General features: G+C 33.3%; 1 protein-coding gene across 1 annotated transcript in view; it reads left to right on the top strand.

Annotated features, from left to right (window-relative positions):
- LOC143912672 (mite allergen Eur m 3-like) overlaps positions 1 to 23,152 on the top strand; it is a 126,896-nt gene extending 103,744 nt beyond the window's left edge. The window contains exons 2-6 of the mRNA XM_077431968.1: positions 9,357 to 9,438; positions 10,205 to 10,353; positions 13,334 to 13,595; positions 13,666 to 13,833; positions 23,144 to 23,152. Of these exons, the coding sequence (XP_077288094.1) occupies positions 9,357 to 9,438; positions 10,205 to 10,353; positions 13,334 to 13,595; positions 13,666 to 13,833; positions 23,144 to 23,152 (670 nt within the window). The remainder of the gene's footprint in view (positions 1 to 9,356; positions 9,439 to 10,204; positions 10,354 to 13,333; positions 13,596 to 13,665; positions 13,834 to 23,143) is intronic.
- Positions 23,153 to 23,423: the final 271 nt, after the last annotated feature.

Below are 23,423 nucleotides of genomic sequence, written 5' to 3'. Positions count from 1 at the left end.
CCCAAGGTATATATTATTTACGTACGTATATGCGTATATTCTTCACTTTTCAGCCAACCGCCAAGGAAACATTGAGCTCTCATTAAGTCTTCAGCAAATACCAATATAGAAATATACAAATAAAATGATATTCGCCTAATGAATATATTCGTCTTTACGTTTCTTCCCTTCCTTCTTCGAATTATTTTATATTATGTATTTACGATATTTTACTGGTGAAATTTTAGTCGTGGATATAAGCATACATATAATGGACCAAAAGTACAAAAGATTTCAGAATTCAAACTGTTACATAATCATTCAAAACGACCGGCATGAAAATTTCCAACAAATGCTTGAAAAACGACTCTCTACAACGACTGAATAATAATCAATAAAAGTAATTGTAACATTTTTTTCCTTCTTTTCAAATGACTAAATACTATATCATATGTATATCAGATAATTGTATCGTACAGCTAATATTTTATCTATACGAAACAATCAGTGAACTATTAAATCACTGATAAAGGTGTTGTAATATTTCACTTGCTGAATTACCAGATTTCAATTGTCGCACAGGCAATTGAAATCTGGAAAGAATATTAAAAAATAATGCCAAAGTCCCGTTCAAAAACCGTCTATGGTCTTTGATAAAGTATATGGAATAGAATGCAAAATTTGTTGGTTCTAAAATAAAAATTCAGGATTTTCATTGACAATAAAACAAACATTAAAATTTTCATAAATGAAAAACCACGCTGTTTTTATTTTATTAATTTATATTTATTTTTTGTTTTTATTATTAATATTATATCTATTTATTTACATGAACGAGAAAGATTCCACTATTCTTCTCAATAAAAAAATATTACAATTATTATTTACCTAATATATAATTTCGAAAGAAAACTTTGTATGTAAGTATTTTTGTTTGGGAACTTCGGAAAAAAAAACAAAGTTTGTATGGCGACAATTCAATTGATTGAAATTTTTTTTTTCGATTCAAATACACTTAATAAAAAAACAAATTAATATTTACTATTAGATTCGCCATGTTTAAGGTGTTTATATTACAAAACAAATACTGAGCGAAGCTGAAATTGAAAGCTGAAGTGAAAGTAAAATTTTAATCAAAAATTCCAGAAAATACATATATTAATTTCTGCAATTAATTTTGTGGACATTTATTAATAGATTTAATTTAAGTTTATCAATTTGTTAACTTCGTTACTATAGGTAGTTGATATTAAAAAAAATGTTGTGTAACAAATTATTTGTAATTAATTTTGGCTACACAGGTGAATAATTTGAGGGTGTCTCCTGGAATAAAATTTTAATTAATTCTAAATAATTAACTAGTACACACTACAGTTATTATATATTATACATATATATTAAATAAAATGTTAATATACATACATGTATTATTATAACAAAGTTACTTTGTATTGGAACGATTTCTTTGATATAATGTTGATGGAATAAAAATTATAATAGAAAAACGGTGTGGAAAAGCGGTTTGGATTTTCGCCACCGTTTTCAGGATTTCCTAATGACAGAAGTATAATTTCAATATCGCTAATTACCGCCGCGAATAAGAGAGGGGAGTCCGAGAGAAGATGTTACTCGTTCGCAGCCGAATTGCGAGGGAAGGGGAGAGCGAGGGTGAAAATTACATTTTGGCGCCAATGTTCTTTTCATTGCTTTTCCACAACCACTTACCGAGGCCATTACTCACAAATATACTCTACACACGTATAACCGCAAAAATTTCTAGGTATAAATATGGAGATTTTAAGGAAAATTTCCTTTTTGAAACAAACCTTAATCCCAACTGGAAAAGCTTCCGCGCAATTGCGTAGAATCTTATTTCACAAAAATCGGACTCTGATCGAAAAAATTGCGTTGTGTGTACAAAATATGCCAAATTTATTAAAATTAAAGAGGTTAAATATAAAACGATAGCTAGTATTAGAGTATTTCAATGAAAAGAAGATATAATGATTCAAATATATCATCATCATTTACAGCCATTCGTCATCCACTGCTGGATGAAGGCCTCTCCAACACGCTTCCACTCGTCTCTGTTTTGCGCAACACTCATCCATCTCATTCCGCACATTTTCCTAATTTCGTTCACCCATCTTCCTTGCGGTCTTCCTTTTACTCTTTTGCCTTCTCTCGGGTACCATTCAAGCACTTCTTTTGTCCACCTTTCGTCCATCCTCCTAGCTACGTGACCCGCCCATTGCCATTTCAATCTCTTTACTCTATCCACTATGTCCACTACCCTTGTCATATTTCTCACCCACGTGTTCCGCTTCCTGTCTTTCCTCGTTATGCCAAGCATACAGCGTTCCATACTTCTTTGAGTGCATTGGATTTTATTTTGCATCTTGGCGTTCAGTGTCCAAGTTTCACATCCATACGTCATCACTGGCAAAACGCATTGATCAAAGATCCTTTTCTTCAGGCAGAGTGGCATTTTTGATTTAAAAACAGCATTCATCCGTCCAAATGCACTCCACCCTAATTTCATACGTCTCTTTATCTCTTCATTTTTACTACCAGACATGTCAATTATTTGACCTAAATATAAATAATTATTTACTACTTCTACTGGTTTATCATCTAAGGGGATGCTATCAGGCATGCAATAACTATTGAACATTAGTTTAGTCTTATCTACGTTAATTTTTAATCCTACTTTTCTACTTTCCCTGTCCAGCTGTGTTAGTCTGATAAGTAGGTCAGCTGAATGACGAGCTACTAAAACTATATCGTCTGCGAACCGAAGGTGACTCAAAAAGCGACCATTGATGCTTACTCCGGCTGTATCCCAATCCAATTTCCTGAAAACTCCCTCAAGCACCGCATTGAATAACTTGGGCGAGATTGTATCTCCTTGTCTTACTCCTTTTCCTATGCTAAATCTATCTGTACCTGAAAAAATTTTAACCGAAGCTGTGGCATTCTTATATATTGCAGCTAACAGTCCCACATAGGGTTCCGGCACTCCCTGTGTTTTTAGAGCGTTAAGTACTGCATTATGACTAACTGAATCGAAGGCTTTCTCATAATCGACGAACCCTAGGCACAATGGCCGTTGATATTCGTTGGCGCGCTCGATTAGTTCGCCAACTACTTGGAGGTGGTCCATTGTGCTGAAATTTGCCCTAAACCCTGCCTGCTCTATAGGTTGGTTCTCGTCGAGGATATTTTTCAGCCTTTCTGTAATAACCTTCGTGAAGAGCTTGTAGACCGCTGAAAGTAGACTAATGGGTCGGTAGTTCTTGATATCGCTTTTGTCGCCTTTTTTGTGTATTAAAATGATAGTTGCGTTATTCCATCCTTCTGGTATAGCTTGGTTCTGGATGCATTTGCTGAAAAGCCTAGCTAAGATATTAATTAGGGGGGGGCCGCCACATTTTAGTAAGTCAATGGGAATATTATCTTCCCCTGGGGTTTTACCGTTCTTTGCAGTTTTTAGCGCGGCCTCTACTTCGCTAGGCAATACTGCAGGAACCCTTTGGCCGTGTGTCGATTCCAGAGCGGGGAATTGGCCGTTGTCGTTCTCGTATAGTTTTGCATAGAACGTGTAAACTCTGTCTATGATTTCTTCTCTATTCCTAATTATTACTCCGCTCTCTGATCTGATTGCGATCATTTGGTTTTTGCCTAAGAAAAGATCCTGTTTGCACTTTTTCAGGCTACGGTTATTCTTAATGGTATTTTCTATTAGCTTGCTGTTAGCCAGCAGCGTGGCTCGGTCGTTAAGCTTCTGCTTAACACTGAGAGGCGCCGAGTTCGATCCCTTGAGCTGACCTCGATTGAAAAGAATTTTTCTGAGTATATCTGTAATGCTGCTGGTCAGACCAGGATTTGTGACTCCTGGTTGATCGTTTCCTATCAGAGTTTGCCAATTTTCTCTGATTTCATTGTTGAAACGATTCCCGATTAAAAATTGGCTAAAAATCCTTCCTACCCACTATGTCACCACTATTTGAGTATGATTAATGTAAATATTACAATAAAAATGTATGTACAATTCATAGATGTCTCGTTAATTGTCGAGTTTAAGTCAGTGTCTCGTAATTTAGCGACTTATATAATAAAAAAATGCTGTATTGTTTGTAATTTGGCCAGGAAGGCGCATTGGGGTTTACCTGTAATGCCTTCCTGGTATGAAATAAAAAAAAAAAAAAAAAAAAAAAAAAAAAAAAAAAAAATCCCTGACATCCCTGACTATTCTCTTTTTAATTTCCTTATTTACTAGATTGTATTCTTGCTTATTATTATCCCTATCTAAATTCCTTTTATGCTTAATTAGGTTTTTTGTTTCCGCTGAAATTTTGCTTAATTTAATCTGTTTCCTGAATCCACCTAATTTCTTACCTGTTGAGGTTAGAACCGAACTAATTACAGTGTTCAATTCCTCGATGTCTGCTTCTGGGTTTAATTTCCCGTATCGATTTCCAAGTTCGAGTTCGAATTCCTTTTTCCTAGACCTTAGTTGAGCGAAATCTGGAGAGTTACTGCATCCTTTTATTAATTTCCTTCGTTCGCAATTTATATTAATGGCCATCTTGGCACGGACTAATCTGTGATCGCTACCTATATCTACTTTACTTAAAACACTAACGTCTTTAACGGAGTGCAGGGCATTTGTTAGGATGAAATCGATCTCGTTTCTGTCTCCTTTAGGACTCTCCCAAGTCCACTTATTGTTGGTGTTTTTCCTGAAAAATGAATTAGTGATAAAGAGCCTGTTGTGTTCTGCGAATTCTATGAGGCGATCGCCTCTGTCGTTTCTTTGGCCGGTACCAAAATTGCCTACTGCTCTTTCTGTATTTGCCTTTTGTCCTATTTTTGCGTTAAAGTCGCCCATGATTATTTTAAAGTGGTGACGGCTATTATCGTATGCGTCCTGTATTTTTTCGTAGAAGTCTTCTATTTCCTCGTCTGGGTGGCTAGATGTGGGGGCGTACACTTGGAAGATTTGACAAGTGTACCTGCTCGAGATTCTTAATACTATATAGCATATACGTTCCGATATGTCGCTTATTTCTATAATATTTCTTTCTATTCTCTTATTGATAAGAAACCCTACTCCTCCTATTCTACCATTTGGTAGCCCTCTCCAGTAGAGACAGTTACCACTTTTTAGGATTATTTGGTTTTGCTGTTTTCGTCTTACTTCACTAAGTCCTACTATATCCCATTTGATATTTTCTAATTCATTCTCTAATGCAAGCACACTTCCTTCACTCGATAACGTTCTTACATTGTACGTGGCTAAATACAGGTTTCTATTAGCTAAGCTATCATCCATCGTCACTCTTACCTTGTTGGAGGTTTGGATATTATTTTTCTCGCATTTATCCAAGATGTGTTGAGAAAAAGGCGGTACCTGAGAGAGATTTCCATTCAAGGAGTGAGTTCTTACCGCCATAGACTCTTCTCTGTGGTCAGCTTTGACAGATAGTCATCCTAGGTATCACTTGGATCACTTATGAATTATTACATGCCATTTAACAGGGTTACTTTGTAAGTGAAAGTAGTTAGTTATGATAATAATAGATTAGCAATTGTTATACTACTTTTTTATAGATCTTTATCGTGAGACGCCTCTTTGGAGACAACGGATTTATATATGTGAGTGCGGTTTGCAATTTAATATTTTAATAATAACTTTAGTAAAGAATATAAAATTACACGAATTACTTTAATATAATTTAAATATAAAAAAGAACTGATAGACAGTTGGGAAACACCGTTTCTGTTTGCTATTATTCTATTAAGTAAAGTTCGTTAAAGATTTTTGGCTGGAAGCAATTATGTGGAAGATTTATTGCTTCTGTGGGACCGACTGAAGGACCCTTTTTTTGTATTCAGGTAAGGAGATGTATCTCGTTCGTATATTTTTTTTTTTGCTCAGATTTGACACAAAAATTAGCACAAAATTTTTCGAAATAACTGATATAAAACCGCTTTTTACGACCGATTTGCTGTTTATTTTTACACTTAAATTATACTAGGATGCAATTAGTAGAATAAGTGATTAGATGGTTAAGTTTTTAGATTAAATTTCGTGCAATAGCCGGGTTTAAGCGAGTAATAGCGGGAAGAACGCAGAAGCACGTCTTCCCCGCATGACACGAAAGACCGAACTCATCGATTCAAATATATGTAAATACATAAATACAAGATAGTTGCTCAAAAAAAAAAGTAAAAAAGGGTGGTGGATGGCTGTATATGATTATCATATAAAAGAAAGTACTTCATTTTATATACATATATAATAAAATATATTCAAAAGAGTAATACATAGTTAATGGAACTTTTTAAGTTTTTTTTAATGTAAGTTCTAAATTCGAGTAACATAAAATCTAATAATACAGTGTACAAATAAATAAACAGGTACATACCCATATCTAATATATAATTTGGAAAGAGACTTTGTATATACATATGTATGTATGTATGTATCCTTTGTTCGTAGAAATCCGTGACGTCATCGAACAAATAATTCGCTTTTTTCCGATCCAAAGGATTCGAAGTTCCCGAGGGCGTAGGCGCCGAGGGCGAAGCCCTAGGGGGAGCATATGTCGGGGACGAAGCCATAGGGCTCCGCACGCTAGGGGGCGCAGACGCCCGGGGTGTACATATATTTTTTTATAAGAGACTTACTATATATGATTGTTCGTGACAGTCAATTTAATAAAAAAAACAATTTAGTATTCAAATAAATTTATATAAAATAAAACTGTTCACATAAATTTAATAAAATGTTCACTATTACATATATTAGTCATGTTTAAGCGGTTTAAATTACAAATACCGAGCGAAGCCGGGTAATACAGCTAGTATGAAAAAAACATATAATATTTTGTATGTAAATTAACAGTAAAAAAATATTAAAATACTTCTCTAGTCAAATCACACTTTTTTTAATATTGTTGCGTAGGGGTGGGTGGAGGATCCAAGAAAAAGGCCTTAGTCGTTTCACAGCATTTATTGATGATTAAGGAGATACACGCACTGGCAGTGCTCAGTCCAGAATGACCTAATGTCGCCTACGTACCGCCTTATAAAGGGTAGATCTCTCAGGACGTCTAATCTGTTAACCTATTGTATAGTCACATATTCGGATATGTATTCTCACGACATTAGGTCTCTCCGTACCGATTCTCACAAAGGACTAATAACGGTCATTGTTTAGCCTAAATGCACTTAGAGTCCAGATATAATCCTGGAAGTAAGTGCAAGCACTTAGTTAATCCGTTAACAGATATCCGTTGATCCTAAGTGCAAGCACTTAGTTAATCCGTCAACAGATAACCCTTGAACGGTCACATAGTCTCTGGGATTCTATTAGCTTAATCCGCGGCGTACGTAACAATATTATACATATGTTTAATATATCGAAATTACACACGCAGGCTTTCCACAATGAGAAACATCAAAATCGAAGAACTTTATTCAATTTAACTATCACTAGCGTAATTTAAGTATTTAAGTTCGCAGTTTGGAAATATTTTAACACCAAAAATATTCTCAGTCAAATATATATAATAAACTAGCTGAACATGGCATGCGTTGCAATGTCACAATAACGCGTGTAATTCCCGTTCCCATTCTCGTTCCCGTTACCGTTCCACATACATTCAATTTTATATATTGGTATAGATATACATATTTGTTGAAATGGGCCATCCCCTGTGTGCTTGTGGTACAGCCCCGAATGGTCAGTACATTCGAATACAAGGTAGGCGTGGCGCGATTATTGTCACACTTGCGGCGTGATGCGTTGAAGGCGGGATAGCTTTACTTTCACGTCAGTAAAATCGTAATTACGAATATTATTACTGAGAGGTTTTTTTTTCACAGTAATTTTTCCGGACGTGCATAAAACAAATCCCGAAAGTTCCATCGTAATCGGTTCAGTGGTTTAAGAGCCTATTCGAGACACACACACAGACATTCAATTATATATATATATATATATATATATATATATATATATATATATATATATATATATATATATATATATATATATATATACATATATATATATATATATATAGAGATTTAATTTATAATTCGTATGAAACTCCTTTAAAACTGCTGGTAAGGTATAACGTGTCTTAATTTTAAGTTAATAAATTAATATCATACTTTTCCATGAATCAACAGATACTATTATAATATATTAAATATGTGTAATTATGCATATCAGGCATTAATTTCAACTTAATGCGATTAAACCGAACGTGGCGAGTTCTTGCCGTTTAATTTTTACGGGCCGAAGATGAGGCCGTAACCGTCTCTGACGGCCGTGTCTTCATTACCGAACAGACGAATAAATAAATAATTTATGCTGAGCACGTGGGGGGCTGAAAAATGGAATGGGGGGGGGGGTTTGGGTACGTTTTTCCCCAGTTCAGACCCAAATTAAATATTCTCTCGTGCGCCCATCGAGCATCTCCAGCACCACCCTTTTCCCTACCCTCTAACCTTCAACAAAAGGGAAGAAGCCACAGAATGAAACTAAAATCGAATAAAAATTAAGAAAAATAACATAACATCAAAGTTTATTATATACTAAAGTTTCGTTATTCAAAATGTTTTTTTAAAAGATATATCAACATTTTTTAGTTATGTATATTATTACTCTGTGCAAATAAGACTCATTAGTTTTTTAAATGAAACACGTAGAAGGTATGTAGAATTTGTATATGGGTTGATTTAAACTGTATGGCATTATTTTTAATAAGAGTAAAATATTCATAATAGTGTTAAACGTAAAAAAATTGATCCAATTAAACAAATATGACCCCGAAATTTGCAAAACTTTGATTGAATATGGTGGCTGTAGATTTAATCTTTGAAAGTTTTTACTATTGTAGCATTTGAATTATATTCTTGACATTTATTTATGATTTGGAAAAAGTCATTTTATTATTTAAAGTCTATAAATTAATATTGAACAAGCTTAAACTACTGGGATTAATTGATTTTGATTTTTAAATGCTCTTTATTATTACGAAATTATGTTCACAATACATTTTATATCTATTTTAATAGCTACTGATCTACTGATCATTTTCTATTTTACAATTTAATTTAATTTGGTTAGTTATAACAGTATTATATTATTCTAATGTTAATCTACAGCATAATAGGAAAAAGAGCTCAAAAACCTATTTACAATCCTTAAGGGTTAATTGAAGATATTTGATAAACTATAAAGCAGGACTCAAAATCATAAAACAGGAAATATTTAAAAAGATAAAGATAAGTGCGTTCAACATACTGAAAACATTCCAAATTTTTAATTTCTATTTTAAATATATTTTTTATTAATAAAGATATTTCGTCCGTAACATCAAAACTCTTTTGCCCGAGCTTGTATCTGAAAATGTGAATTATCACGTTTATAAATGTAGTAAGGTAATTGCGTTCGCCTAAAAGACAATTTTTGCCATGAAAATTGCGAATACCGAATATTTGGCACTCAAGTTCTCGTTAGTATGATGGACTTTTCAGCTGACAGATGTTCCGACTTTTGGGCAATTGATTATTTTAAGCATATAAAAATATGATAGTAAAAAATTTGAAGTTTAGATCCGATTATTATATTTAAGTGATAAATTAAAGATTTAACTGATTAGATAACCTATTCGTTGGTTAGTCATTACTCGTATATAGGTACATATTTATGTATCTTCCCGCTGGTTTTTTGTGACCAAATAAAAACACGTTAAAATCCAGAATTCAACTTTATGTTAAACCTCCGTAATCTTAATAAATGCAAAAAATATAGCCTGGCGAATATAAGAAAGTTTTCAGAAAACACTCTATTTACCATTATCTATTTTTAATACATCATTGAGGTGTTGATTATTTATTATCATTAAAAAAAGACAATCTCAATATTTTATCACGATGATTGGTCTGATTATACATTACCGTTTATATTTATTGATAAAGCTATGTATATATACATGTGTACTGAAAGGTGATTGCTCAATAGACATCTTCTAATAACGACAATATGAGGTTAACTATTGTTTTTTGTGTTCTTTTTGTCAGCGAATTTAGTAAGTACATATAATGCTATTTATTCGATTTAACTGCAATACTTTAACTCAACACAAATTCAAATTCCCCATTTTTAAATATTTCAGAAACATCTTCCGGCAATATACTGCGAAAGATACAAAACGGCGATGAGGTTATTATCGAACAAATTCCATACATCGTATCTGTTCAAGAGTACGCGGACTACAGCTTTCAACATATTTGTGGTGGCTCAATTATACACGAAAGCTTCATCTTAACCGCTGCCCATTGCTTCAACAACCGGTATTTCTAATCATAATTACATATAGATATAGTAACCCTATGGCAAATGAACTCCCCCTACCCTTTTCCATGCTAAAAATGATTCCAAGCACCTTACGTAGACATCAGTGGCGTATATTGGGTGTGTGCTAGGTGTGCGGCGCACACCCGTGAAAACCAAAGACCACATAAAGTAGTATTTTAATACAAAATAATGTGTTGTTGTATAAACAGGCATTGATGTGTATGGTGTATTTACCGCGTGCGCTAAATGTATGGTGTATGGTGTGGTGTGCAGTCTGCAGCGTGTTGTGTGATGTTAGATGTAGTTTGTGCGCCGCGACGAGAGAATACCTATGCCGTGCAGCAAATTGGTGGGTTTGGTTGGAGTGTGCAGGCGGATATTCGCTTGTATAGGTTTGTTCGCGATATTAAGACGTACGGTGTGCTACGACTTCAGAGCACCGCGCACCACTCGGCAATTGACCGAATGCGATGCGACACGTGGTCTCGTACTTTTTCGCACATTCGTATTTTTATGGTCATTCGTATCTCAGTCATACCTCTAATAACTAATAATGGCTAACAGTGTTCAAGACATTTTAACTATTCCGTTTTCAAATAGAAGTTTTGAGATAAAATTAAAAATAATTAAAGATGGGAAACCGTGTCCGTCTCTTCCAAATTTATCCAGTTTGCATAAAGAAAAAACAAAAGTTTACACTAGACATTTTTGCGTTTCAAATTATAAAAAATTCGAATGGATTACAGGCTGTGAAATTCGATCCAAACTTTTCTGCTGGCCATGTTTATTGTTCTCCAAAGATATTAATGTGTGGAACAAAGAAGGATTTGCTGATCTCAACCATTTGACAGCAGCACTGAAGAAACACGAAGGATCGCAGGCACACGTTCAATCATTTCTTTCCATACAAATGTTTGGCAAACAACGAATCGACGTATTAATTGACAGTCAACGTAAAGCCGAAATAAGTCGACATAATGAACAAGTAAATAAAAATAGAGATGTTTTAAAACGAATTATTAACGCAATAATCTATCTAGGAAAACAAGAACTGTCCCTGCGAGGTCACGACGAGTCATGTAATTCCGTAAACAAAGGCAATTACATTGAATATCTAAATGCTCTTCGAGAATATGATTCTGTTTTAGATACTCATTTAAATACTGCTACTACCTTTCGTGGTACTTCTCCAAGTATACAAAATGACATAATCGAAGCAATCGCTCATGTTATTAAAGTTCATATAAAAAATGAAGTAGAGTCAGCAAGTTTTGTTGCTATTATTCTCGATGAAACTTCAGATATAATGACAAAATCACAGCTCTCAACAGTTTTACGTTTTGTATGTAAAGGCAATGTACATGAACGGTTTATTAGTTTTACAGACGTTAGTGCTGATAAAACATCTAATGGTCTATTCCGTCACGTGGTGAACATAGTTGAAGAATTTAAAATTCAAGACAAATTGGTTGGACAGACTTATGATGGAGCAAGTGTAATGAGTGGACACGTAAATGGTTTGCAATCCAAAGTCCTCAATGCTTATCCTTTTGCTCTTTTTACACACTGTTATGCTCATGTATTGAATTTAGTATTGCAGCAAGGTCTTTCTGATATTAAAGAAAGTAAATCATTTTTTCAAACTTTAAATGGATTGTCTACATACTTTTCAAAATCTTCCAAAAGAGTATTCGCTTTACAGGAATTTGTGACAAAAAGACTTCCCTCTGTAGCACCCACAAGGTGGAATTTTACATCTCGTTTAAGTAGCACAGTACAACAATACAGAAGTCAATTTACAGATTTTTTTCGACATGTTATAGAAAATTGTGAATTATGGGACACAGATACTGTTATAAAAGCACGAGGGTTTTTAGGCTTTTTAGAGGATTTTCAAACAATTAAACTTCCTCAAATTTTTTCAAAACTGTTTGGAATAACTGATGTTTTGTATAACATTCTTCAATCTAAATCTTCGGACGTTTTATATTGTTGTAAAAAAATTAATGATGTTTTGCAGCAACTGAAATACGAAAGGGATAATAATTTTGAAATGTTATGGAATAATTATTTAAATGAAAAAAATGATGATCATGATCGTAGGCCACAAAGATTAAAAAATTATTCAGAAGTAGAAGATAAAACTTCATTTCGTCAATTATATTTCAAAATAGTTGATAGCATAATCGCACAAGTCGAATGTAGATATTCTTCACTTTCCAAATTAGAATATTTCCACCTTCTTTGTAATGATAAATATGACGAATATAAAGAAAATTTTCCAAATGTTTTAATTAATAAATTAAAAGATTTTTATGGATCACTGTTTGATTATATTCGATTGAAAAACGAACTCATTGTGCTATATTCCAGCTCTGAATTTTCAGAGAAACCTGTTCATGAATTAATACAATTCATGACAAAAAATAACCTCGAATCTGGTTTTAAAGAGGTGTTTAAGCTGGGAGAATTAATATTAACGATACCAAGCAGTACAGCTTCAGCAGAACGTTCTTTTTCGGCGCTGAAAAGAATAAAAACTTGCTATAGAGGTACGCAAGGTCAAGATAGATTATGTGGCCTTAGCTTAATTTCAATAGAAAAAAAGTTATTGGTGGAATTAAAACAGAAAGACACATTCTATGCAGACGTGATTGAAAAGTTTATGTCTCAGAAACGTCGCATTGAACTTATGTATAAATAACTAATAAATTAAACATTTTTGTAATGCAAAACGAGTATTTTTTTTTAATTGCTAATTTTATACCCTACGCCCTACGGCATACACAGCACACCCGGTATTAACACCCACCGTCCGCCACTGGTAGACATACTATTCATTATAAGCATTTAAGTAAACTTGACACTTTACAATAAAATATGAGGTAAGTCAGTTTGCCAAATGGTTACAGTTGTCAATTAATACTCAAGAAATAAATTTAAATACTAACACATTAATAATTATATTCACAATAGGGAGAACATCCCTAACAATTTTAAAGTACGTGTAGGTTCGGTATTTACCAAAAATGGTGGACAAGAGGAGAATGTATATAAGATTATCAAACATCCCAATTTCTCAATTCACACCTCAGATAACGATATAGCCTTGTTATTTTTAACCAATCCACTTCAGATTGATGACCAAACAACAAAAATAATTCCAATGCCATCACAGGACATTCGCGTGAAAAATGGTTCTGAAGCGATCATTGCCGGATGGGGGGACAATATTACGGTATGATTTATTATAAAAAAGTTCATTAATTTGGAATAATATGTTAATTATATCTTAATATGTGGAATAGGGAGGAAACCCCGTTTCTAAACTTCTAATGGGAAAGATACATATTGAAAATCATGAAACGTGTTACAAATACTACCTAGCTGAAAATTTTACAATAACCGACAATATGATGTGTGCAAATTCAACCGAGAACATTGACGCATGCGTTGGTGATTCTGGAGGTCCTATGGTAATCGATGGAAAGCTCCATGGTATCACTTCTTGGGGTGACAATTGCTCTGAAGTTTCAATCAAACCAGGAGTATGGTCTCGAGTATCTGCATACAAAAATTGGATCGATTTGACGATCACCCAGAACACAAAAACGTCAAGTTTTAGTAATGGCAAAATACTTGTTCTCATTTTTACATCAATTGTTATTATTATTATTATTATTATTATTTTTGTTATTATTAATCAGCGTCGTAAACGCAGGCAGGCTAAAAATATAACGTAATTTAGAATACTTAATGCCAATTATCTAGGTTTTTTTTTGCTTTTATAATTCCTAATCTAAATCTTCGTATGATGGCATTTTCGTACTCTCTCGTTTGGAAGGACATGCAATACTATCACAATCTATTGTGAACGCCTCGAACAGTTCAATTTTCCATATTCCTCGGCGAGCTTTAATTTGAATTCTCCTTTTTCGAATCTCTTAATTAACGTAAATTTTTGTAGTGGGTAATTTTCTTGCGATAATTTGGTATTTATTCATGTTGAATTTTTGCCGGGTAGATTTAATTTTTTTTTTGTTTCTTTAGTTTGTAAGTTTTAATATTTTCAATAGTTTTTAATATTTTCAAAAATTTAAATCAAAATAAAAATAAAACGTTTCTATCATTATTTTAAGTATCATTTTATTTAATATGTAAGTACTATTCTTTCATTTAATTGTTGTATGTAAATATATATCAATAAATCAATAAAACAATTCCTTTACATGTATTTATGGAGTTATTTTTATACATATTTCCAAATGTAATACAAATATAATATAATTTTGATTATTATGCTGAAGAAAAGTGAGCATACGAGAATATAATTACATAGAATTATTTACAATTATTGTCAGCGTTTATTGATCAGCATTGACTCTTTCTACTTACAACTTCAAATATAATTACTTTTTCTAAAATTCTTACTACACATGTACATATGTATATATCTTTATCAAAGTGTCCAAGCACGAGTATTTGTAGACTTGGTTTTAGTTGTGCTTTCTGTTTAAATGAAATTTATTGAAAGGGGACTTTCAGTATTTTTCTATAGCTGTTAATTGAAGTATATATAGTATATATAGTTTTAATATAAAAATACAAACGCATTTGACTTTAAGCGTATTCGAGTCAAATTTGCCTAAACATAAATATTTTATTCATTGAACTTCTTAAAAGATCAAAAATATTTTTCTGTTATTATTACATTTTTAAGGTAAAACGAACAAGAGTGCAGAAAGCCAAATATAATTTAAAGAGTAAAAAATAAATATAATTAATGTAGGACTATTCATTAACGATGTTTCATTATCAGACTCTTCATCAAATTCAAAATATTTTATTGCTGAAACGTTAAATTAGTTGCATTTAAAATATTTGTCCCTTACATGAAAAGTCCGTAAGATTTAAATTTTATATTTCATTTTTACCAAAGGTGCCATGGCAGGTTGTCCCAAAGCGGATCACGTTAAAATCCAGAATTCAACTTTTTGTTAAACCTACGTAATTTTAATAAATGCAAAAAATATAGCCTGGTTAATACAAGAAAGTTTTCAAAAAACACTCTATTTACCATTATCTATTTTTAATACATCATTGAGATGTTGATTATTTATTATCATTAAAAAAAGACAATCTCAATATTTTATCACGATGATTGATTTGATAATACATTACCGTTTATATTTATTGATAAAGCTATGTATATATACATGTGTACTGAAAGGTGATTGTTCAATAGACATCGTCTATTAACAACAATATGAGGTTGACTGTTATTTTTTGTCTTCTTTTTGTTCGCGAATTTAGTAAGTATAATGCTATTTATTCGATTTAATTGTAATATTTTAATTCAACACAAATTCAAATTCCCCGTTTTTTAAATATTTCAGAAACATCTTCCGGCAATATACTGCGAAAGATACAAAACGGCGATGAGATTGTTATCGAACAAATTCCATACATCGCATCTGTTCAAGAGTACGAGGACTACAGCTTTCAACATTTTTGTGGTGGCTCAATTATACACGAAAGCTTCATCTTAACCGCTGCCCATTGCTTCAACGACCGGTATTTCTAAACATAATTACATATAGATATAGTAACCCTATGGCAAATGAACTCCCCCCACCCTTTTCCATGCTAAAATTGATTCCAAGCACCTTACGTAGACATACTATTCATTATAAGCATTTAAGTAAACTTGACACTTTACAATAAAATATGAGGTAAGCCAGTTTGCCAAATCGTTACAGTTGTCAATTAATACTCAATAAATAAATTTAAATACTAACACATTAATAATTACATTCACAATAGGGAGAACATCCCTAACAATTTTAAAGTACGTGTAGGTTCGGTATTTACCAAAAATGGTGGACAAGAGGAGAATGTATATAAGATTATCAAACATCCCAATTTCTCATATGACACCTCAGATAACGATATAGCCTTGTTATTTTTAACCAATCCACTTCAGATTGATGGCCAAACAACAAAAATAATCCCAATGCCATCACAGGACATTCGTGTGAAAGATGGGTCTGTAGCTATCATTGCCGGATGGGGAAAAACTAAAACGGTAAAATTTATAGTATAAAAATGTTGAGTAATTTAGAATAAAATATTATATTAATCATATCTTAATATGTGGAATAGGGCGGAAATTACAATGAAAAACTTCTTATAGACAAACTAGTAATCGTAAATCAAGAAATTTGCTTCGCAACCTACAAAGATGGAGTTTTTTTAGTAACTGACAATATGATGTGTGCAATATCAACCCGGAATAATGGCGCATGCGATGGTAATTCTAGAGATCCTATGGTAATCGATGGAAAGCTCCATGGTATCACTTCTTGGGGTGACGATTGCTCTGGAGTTTCAATCAAACCGGGAGTATGGTCTCGAGTATCTGCATACAAAAATTGGATCGATTTGACGATCACCCAGAACACAAAAACGTCAATTTTTAGTAATTTCATAGTACTTTTTGTTATTTTTACTTTTGTTATAATATGTACCCCATGACAGGAAGTTCTTACCACTAGCGTAAAACTCGTTTTTTGTCGATTTTGTTAAATTTTAGAACAGGAAATGAAACAAAACTTTTTATTATACACGCATAATATATTCATCAATAATATTAACAAAAAAAAACTGTAATTAGCTTAATATTTAGTTGTCCCTCTCCTATTTGTTATAACAGCCCGAATTGATCTCTATGCATGACTGTATGGTTTTTTTGATTTTTGAATTATTTTTCCATGTATCTATAATTTTTTCTTTTAAATTATCTAACGTAGTATTAGGGCTGTTATAAAAAATACTTTTTAATACCCCCAAAAATTTTAAATCGGATTTAAATCCGGTGAATTACCTGGCCATAACAAAATTCGAATATTTTTTGTGGTCAGGTAGTTGTTAATTGTTTTGGCCGTGTGACATCTTGCATAAAAATGTAATTATGTGCATCCATCCCCTCTGATTCAAAATAAGGCAAAAATCCGTTCAACAACATTTTTTTGTATTGATCCTGCCCCAATGTACGGGCCCAGCCCCTTATGGGTCCAGCCCCTTTTCCGCTAATAACGGACCACACCATACAGATGCATTTTATTTTGTTGTTTGAATGGTGCATTCGTCGCTCAGCTTCTCGGAAGGTCGTCTTCTGATGTATTGGACAACATCTGTCATTGTCCTTAGAATTGTTTCGTCAGAGAAACAAACCTAAAATGAATGAATAATTAGTACATAGGAGGTTTCTCAAGTATTTTTTAGTTTAATATTAATATTTAAACAATACCTTTTTCCAATCATCAACAGTCCATTGCTGATGCTCCTGAGCTTTTTTTTCATCGTTGGTGTCAATTTTGGCTTTTTATGGGAGTTCGGCTCTTGACGTTAACTTCACGAAATCTACGTTGCATTGTCCTTGTGGAAATATCGATACCCTCTTAGTTCAGAATACCTTTATTAGGCACCTTACGGTTCTCCAAAGCTATGGTGATGATTTTTCGATCCGTTCGCGGTGTGGTTTTTCGTTTTCTCCCACATTTGTCGTATAATGTAGCAGTTGGAGAAACTCCCGATTGCACCAATTGTGCAATATGGGCTACCGTAGGGTGAGAAACATGAAATTTTTTTGCAATTTGTCTGTAACTATATGTCTTTTCACTAATAAGCATTGCAATGGCCACTTTCACATCTTCTGAAATGGTTTTTTTGGAGCCATTTCAAAAAAAAAGTTTTTGATTAAAAAATCAAAAAATATATTAAAGCGAACATAAAAACACAATAAATTATACACAATAATATTAATTTACAACTTGTATTTAAAATATTTAAAAATAATTAAATCTTAAGTCTATTTTTAAGTCAATAATTGTTAATTTACGCAGCGTGTTAACAGGGAGAAAACTGACCGTGAACTGATTCTTTGTTTCTTTCATCCCCAGTTTCAAAATTTTCGGCTTTTTTCACCACCACATGTGGGTGGCTATTCAATCTATCTACCAGTGTTAAAATAAATACGTGTTTCCCACATGTTTGTCAAATTTGTCACAAGTTTCGCAAATTACACTGTATATTATTTTATTGTCTGAAAATATGTGGGTTTTTTGACTGCATCGACTCATATGTACGTTCTCACTTCGTACCCTCTCGTTCTTAAGAACATTCAGGCGTCTTGTGAATGCCTTACTGCATACATATGTACATATGTACATCTCTAACAGTTCGATATTCCATATTCTTCGATGAACTTAAATGAGGGTTCTTAATTTCCGAATCTCTGCAATTTTTTACTAACCTCTTAAACGTTTCACATGGTTTTCGTTTAAGTGATCATTTTTTATATCTCTTATTGTCGTATAGTGAGTACAAGTTTCTTGTTCTAACTTGTTAAGTATAACTACATTCTGCACTTTTGCAGGACATAAATTCTCATTCACAAAAATACTGATTGCCATTGTTGTTTCATTTTTATATAATTTTTTGTGCTAAAAATGCGTAGGATTGTGTATGTATTCATATGTATAGTATATATATATATATATAAAAAGGCATGATATAACATAAAAAAAGTGTTTTTATCATTACCATATTAAAAATGCATGGAAGTATTATTTAAATGTATGAAAGTTCTATTATTCTTTCAAATGTATGTATTAATCAATAAATAAAACAGATCCTTTGCAAATATAATTTATGTTAGTTTATTTATTTCCAAGTATCATAAAATGTAGATTATTGTGTTCGAGATTATATGTACGTTATTACATATTATACATAGAATATTACAACCAGGTAAATATAAGTTGAGGTGATAGGTTTGAAAAAGCATTTGCTGTTAATCACAAAATTTTAATTAATTAATTATTAAATTTTGATTTTTCTAATAGTTCAAATTAATTATTGAATTTTTAATTTTATAATTCGTCATTTTACTGATTACTTGACAGATTGGCTATAATCTTGGGACATTGCATTTTAACATATTTATTTATGATTAACAAAGCCATTTCCAACTTTTTATTATATGCCAACTTCAAGGATTTATAAATATTCAAGAACATTAATGGCTTATCAGGTGCCCAATTATTTAGATTCTCTAAATGATCGGGCAACGCATAATTATCTACTTTTCAGTCTACCACTTTTCTTACGGAATTCAGTTTCCTTTTATGTTGCGAACATAATTTTATTTTATTTTTTTTTGTTTTTCTTTGTTGGTGCCATCTTATCGATTCCCGATAAATCATCACCAGTGATATCGTTGCTCTTCAGATCACGTACGGGCATTACGGAATCATCACTCCGTCCCCAAAATTGTGAATTGGGCTTCTGAATCTCTCACATTCAGAACACCAATTCGTGAGGCTTTTTTCGCTTTAAACGCCTCTGCTGGTGAGTTGTGTCCAATAGCTGCAACGCTTCTATGTTAGGGTGACGGTGCAGTCTCAAATCGTGCCTCCCGGCGCATTCTCGGATGACTTCTTTTACTTTTTGGATTTTAAGGTCCTTGTGGATCTCTTCATTTGTGACGAAGCGATATGCATCGGTGATAATCCTCAGAAACTGGTTTTGACATCTTTGCATTTTTTCGATATTGGATGGCTTACTGCATCCCCACAGTTCTATGCCATATGTCCATATTGGCTTTACGATTGCCTGGTATATCAGTTTTTTGCATTGTAGGTCTAATTTGGAGTGTCTTCCTATTAGCCAATGCATTTCTCTTTGTTTCATTCGAATCTGTTCTATTTTTTTTTAATGTGATGCCTCCACGTAAGCCTTGAGTCAAGATGCAGTCCTAAATATTTGGCTGACAAAGTTTGTGGAACTTGGATTCCGTTTATGAAAGTCTGAATGCTGACACTATTTCGTTGCAGTGCAAATGTGACCTGCATTGATTTTAGCTCGTTGAGTTTCATTTTCCAGTCCTTGGTCCATTTGCTGATCTTGTCCAGTGCACGCTGCATGCGTTCAAATGCTTCCACCTGCAACTCGCTCGATGACATAATGACTGTGTCAACTGTTCCAATGAATGTATCTTCGCTTGTCGGGATGTCAGCAGTGTATATCAGGTACAGTATAGGCCCTATTACGCTTCCCTGTGGTACTCCTGCAGAGGCTGTGAAAAAGTTAGAGAATGCCTCCTCATGAGCAACTCTGAATTTGAGTCCGGATAAGTATGATTCCAGTAATTTGACATTATTTCCAGGTAATGACTTGCTGATTTTGTGGATAAGTCCTTCGTGCCATACCCTGTCGAAGGCCTATGAGACATCAAGAAATACAGCCGGACAATACTTTTTTTCCTCTAGCGATTGCTCTATTTTTGAAATAACACGGTGCACTTGATCGATGGTAGAATGTTTCGACTTAAAGCCAAATTGGAAGTCGGAAACTTCGATTAAGGGCTTGAGTCTTTTTAATAATAGTTTTTCGAATAGCTTAGAGATCGCAGACAACAAGGATATTGGTCTGTATGATGTTACTTGTTCGGGTGACTTTTCTGGTTTCTTCAACATGATGATGTGAGCAGTTTTGAAGCACTCTGGCACATGCTTGAGCCGGAAACATGCATTGTATAAGTATGTTAGCTTGATAATAGCTTTTTTCGAAAGTTTCTTGAAGAGTCCCGGTGAGATTTCGTCAATTCCAGGTGCCTTTTTAGGATTTATATTGTCATCTATTTCTTTAGCTACTTCCATAGGGGTGACAGTTATGATTATTTGCTGTGGTTGATACATTGGTGTATAATCAGCATCAGATTGAATATTGTGTGGTTGGAATACTGTCTCTAAGTGTTGTGCAAACAGCTCAGCTTTTTCTTTGTTGCTTCTTATCCACTCTCCTTGCGCATTTTTCAGAGATGGTATTTGTAGAATTGGTCGTTTGAATTTCCTAGTTGCTTTCCATAGTGAGTGATTTTTATCAGCTGCAGGGCCCAAACCTTCCAAATATTTTTCAAAACATTTTTGTTTGTGCTCTTTAATAAGTCGGTTAACTTTGTTACTTATGTGATTAAATTCTCTTTTGTCTGCAATATTTCTGGTTTTATGCCATATTCGTCTTGTTCTACGTCTTTCTTTAATCAATTGTCTAATTTCCATGGGGTAATTAATGATTTGGTCTGGTTTTTCTTTTGGTACAGGTGTAGCTTCTTTCGCAGCCTCTCGTACAGAGTCAATAAAATTTCGAGTGTGTAGTTCGAGATCTTCTATAGTTTTAAGTTTCACTATTAAATTTATTGATCGGTCTAGTTTTTTTCTGAACATATCCCAGTTAGTGCTTTTATTTGTCAGGTTCTGTCTCCTTATTCTTTTAATTACCAGTGTGCTCAGTGTCATTAGCACGGGTGTGTGATCAGAAGTAAGGTCCTCTATTCCTTCGACCTCAATGTGGTTTGGGGCTATTCCTTTGGATATAAAAAAGTCAATTAAATCTGGTACCTTTTTACTGTCGGTCGGCCAGAAGGTTGGTTTTTGTGAGGAATGGTACTCGCACGAGAAGCTCTGAATCGCGTATAGAAGGTTGTTTCCTTTACTAGGAGTTATAAGTCGTGATCCCCAAGCTTTATGTTTAACGTTGTAGTCTCCTCCAATAATAAATTTTGGCCCAAGGGAATTAAAGATGTTTATAAATTGTTATTTTGTGATGGTATGCTTTGGAGGACAATATGCTGCAGCAATATGTAAGTCAGCATTGCCATCTTTAATTGTGATGATAGTAGCTTGCATGAATGGTTCTCTGATATCTTTTGGTCCGAAGTGCTGGATATTTTTTTTGATTAAAATGGCAGTACCACCGCGAGCTCGTTCACTAGGATGTGTTGTCCAATAAGCTGAGTATCCATTTATCTTTATGTAACTTTTTTGTGAAGTGTGTTTCTGATATTAGTGCTAAATCGATGTTGTTTGTCTTTAAAAACACTTCAAGTTCATGGACTCTCTGATTGAGTCCGTTTGCATTCCATGTTAATATGCGCAGGGAATTATCTGTCATTTTTATTATGTTTACTTGGTGATTTCGAATGATTTTAATTTTTTTCCACTCAAGTTATGAGCCAGTTGAATTGTTGTTTTATTTCAGTTTGAAAGTCACATAGCAACTGATGGATAACATAAAATTGGATAACATTAGCCAGCAGCGTGGCTCGGTCGTTAAGCTTCTGCTTAACACTGAGAGGCGCCGGGTTCGATCCCTTGAGATGACCTCGATTGAAAAGAATTTTTCTGAGTATATCTGTAATGCTGCTGGTCAGGCCAGGATTTGTGACTCCTGGTCGATCGATTCCTATCAGAGTTTGCCAATTTTCTCTGATTTCATTGTTGAAACGATTCCCGATTAAAAATTGGCTAAAAATCCTTCCTACCCACTATGTCACCACTATTTGAGTATGATAAATGTAAATATTACAATATAATGTGTGTGTATAATTCATAGATGTCTCGTTAATTATCGAGTTTTAGTCAGTGTCTCGTAATTTAGCGACTTATATAATAAAAAAAATGCTGTATTGTTTGTAATTGGCCAGGAAGGCGCATTGGGGTATACCTGTAATGCCTTCCTGGTATGAAATAAAAAAAAATAAAAAATAAAAAAAATAAAAATGATGGATATACCTTCACATCAATCATATTTGCTCAAAGCTCTTTTAAATGTGGATTTTGTAATAAGATAATTTGAATGTATGTATGTACATACATATGTATGTATGTATATGACGATAGTGCGTAGTTTGTTTGATACTTGCTCGATTATTTGGTATCGCAGTTAATCTAATCACTCTTTCAAATTAAAAAGACTTTATAGAAAACGTGTGTCCGTGTAATTTGGGGACCTGAAACTTAGTATTGGTTACTGAAATTCTTATCGATACGATGTAATATTTTTTCAAATTTTTAAGTTGACCAGAAATGGTACCCTCCCCTTATATGTAGGTGTTCTCTTTTTTTGTTTTCAATTATCTTTTTGAATTCTATTATCTTTTTGAATTCAATTATCACGCAAACCAGTAACTAAATCGGACTAAATTTTTTTACGTGTAATAAAA

The sequence above is a fragment of the Arctopsyche grandis genome, chromosome 6, assembly GCF_051622035.1.
Source record: "Arctopsyche grandis isolate Sample6627 chromosome 6, ASM5162203v2, whole genome shotgun sequence".
NCBI lineage: Eukaryota > Metazoa > Arthropoda > Insecta > Trichoptera > Hydropsychidae > Arctopsyche > Arctopsyche grandis.
This window is presented reverse-complemented; position numbering and strand designations above follow the sequence as displayed.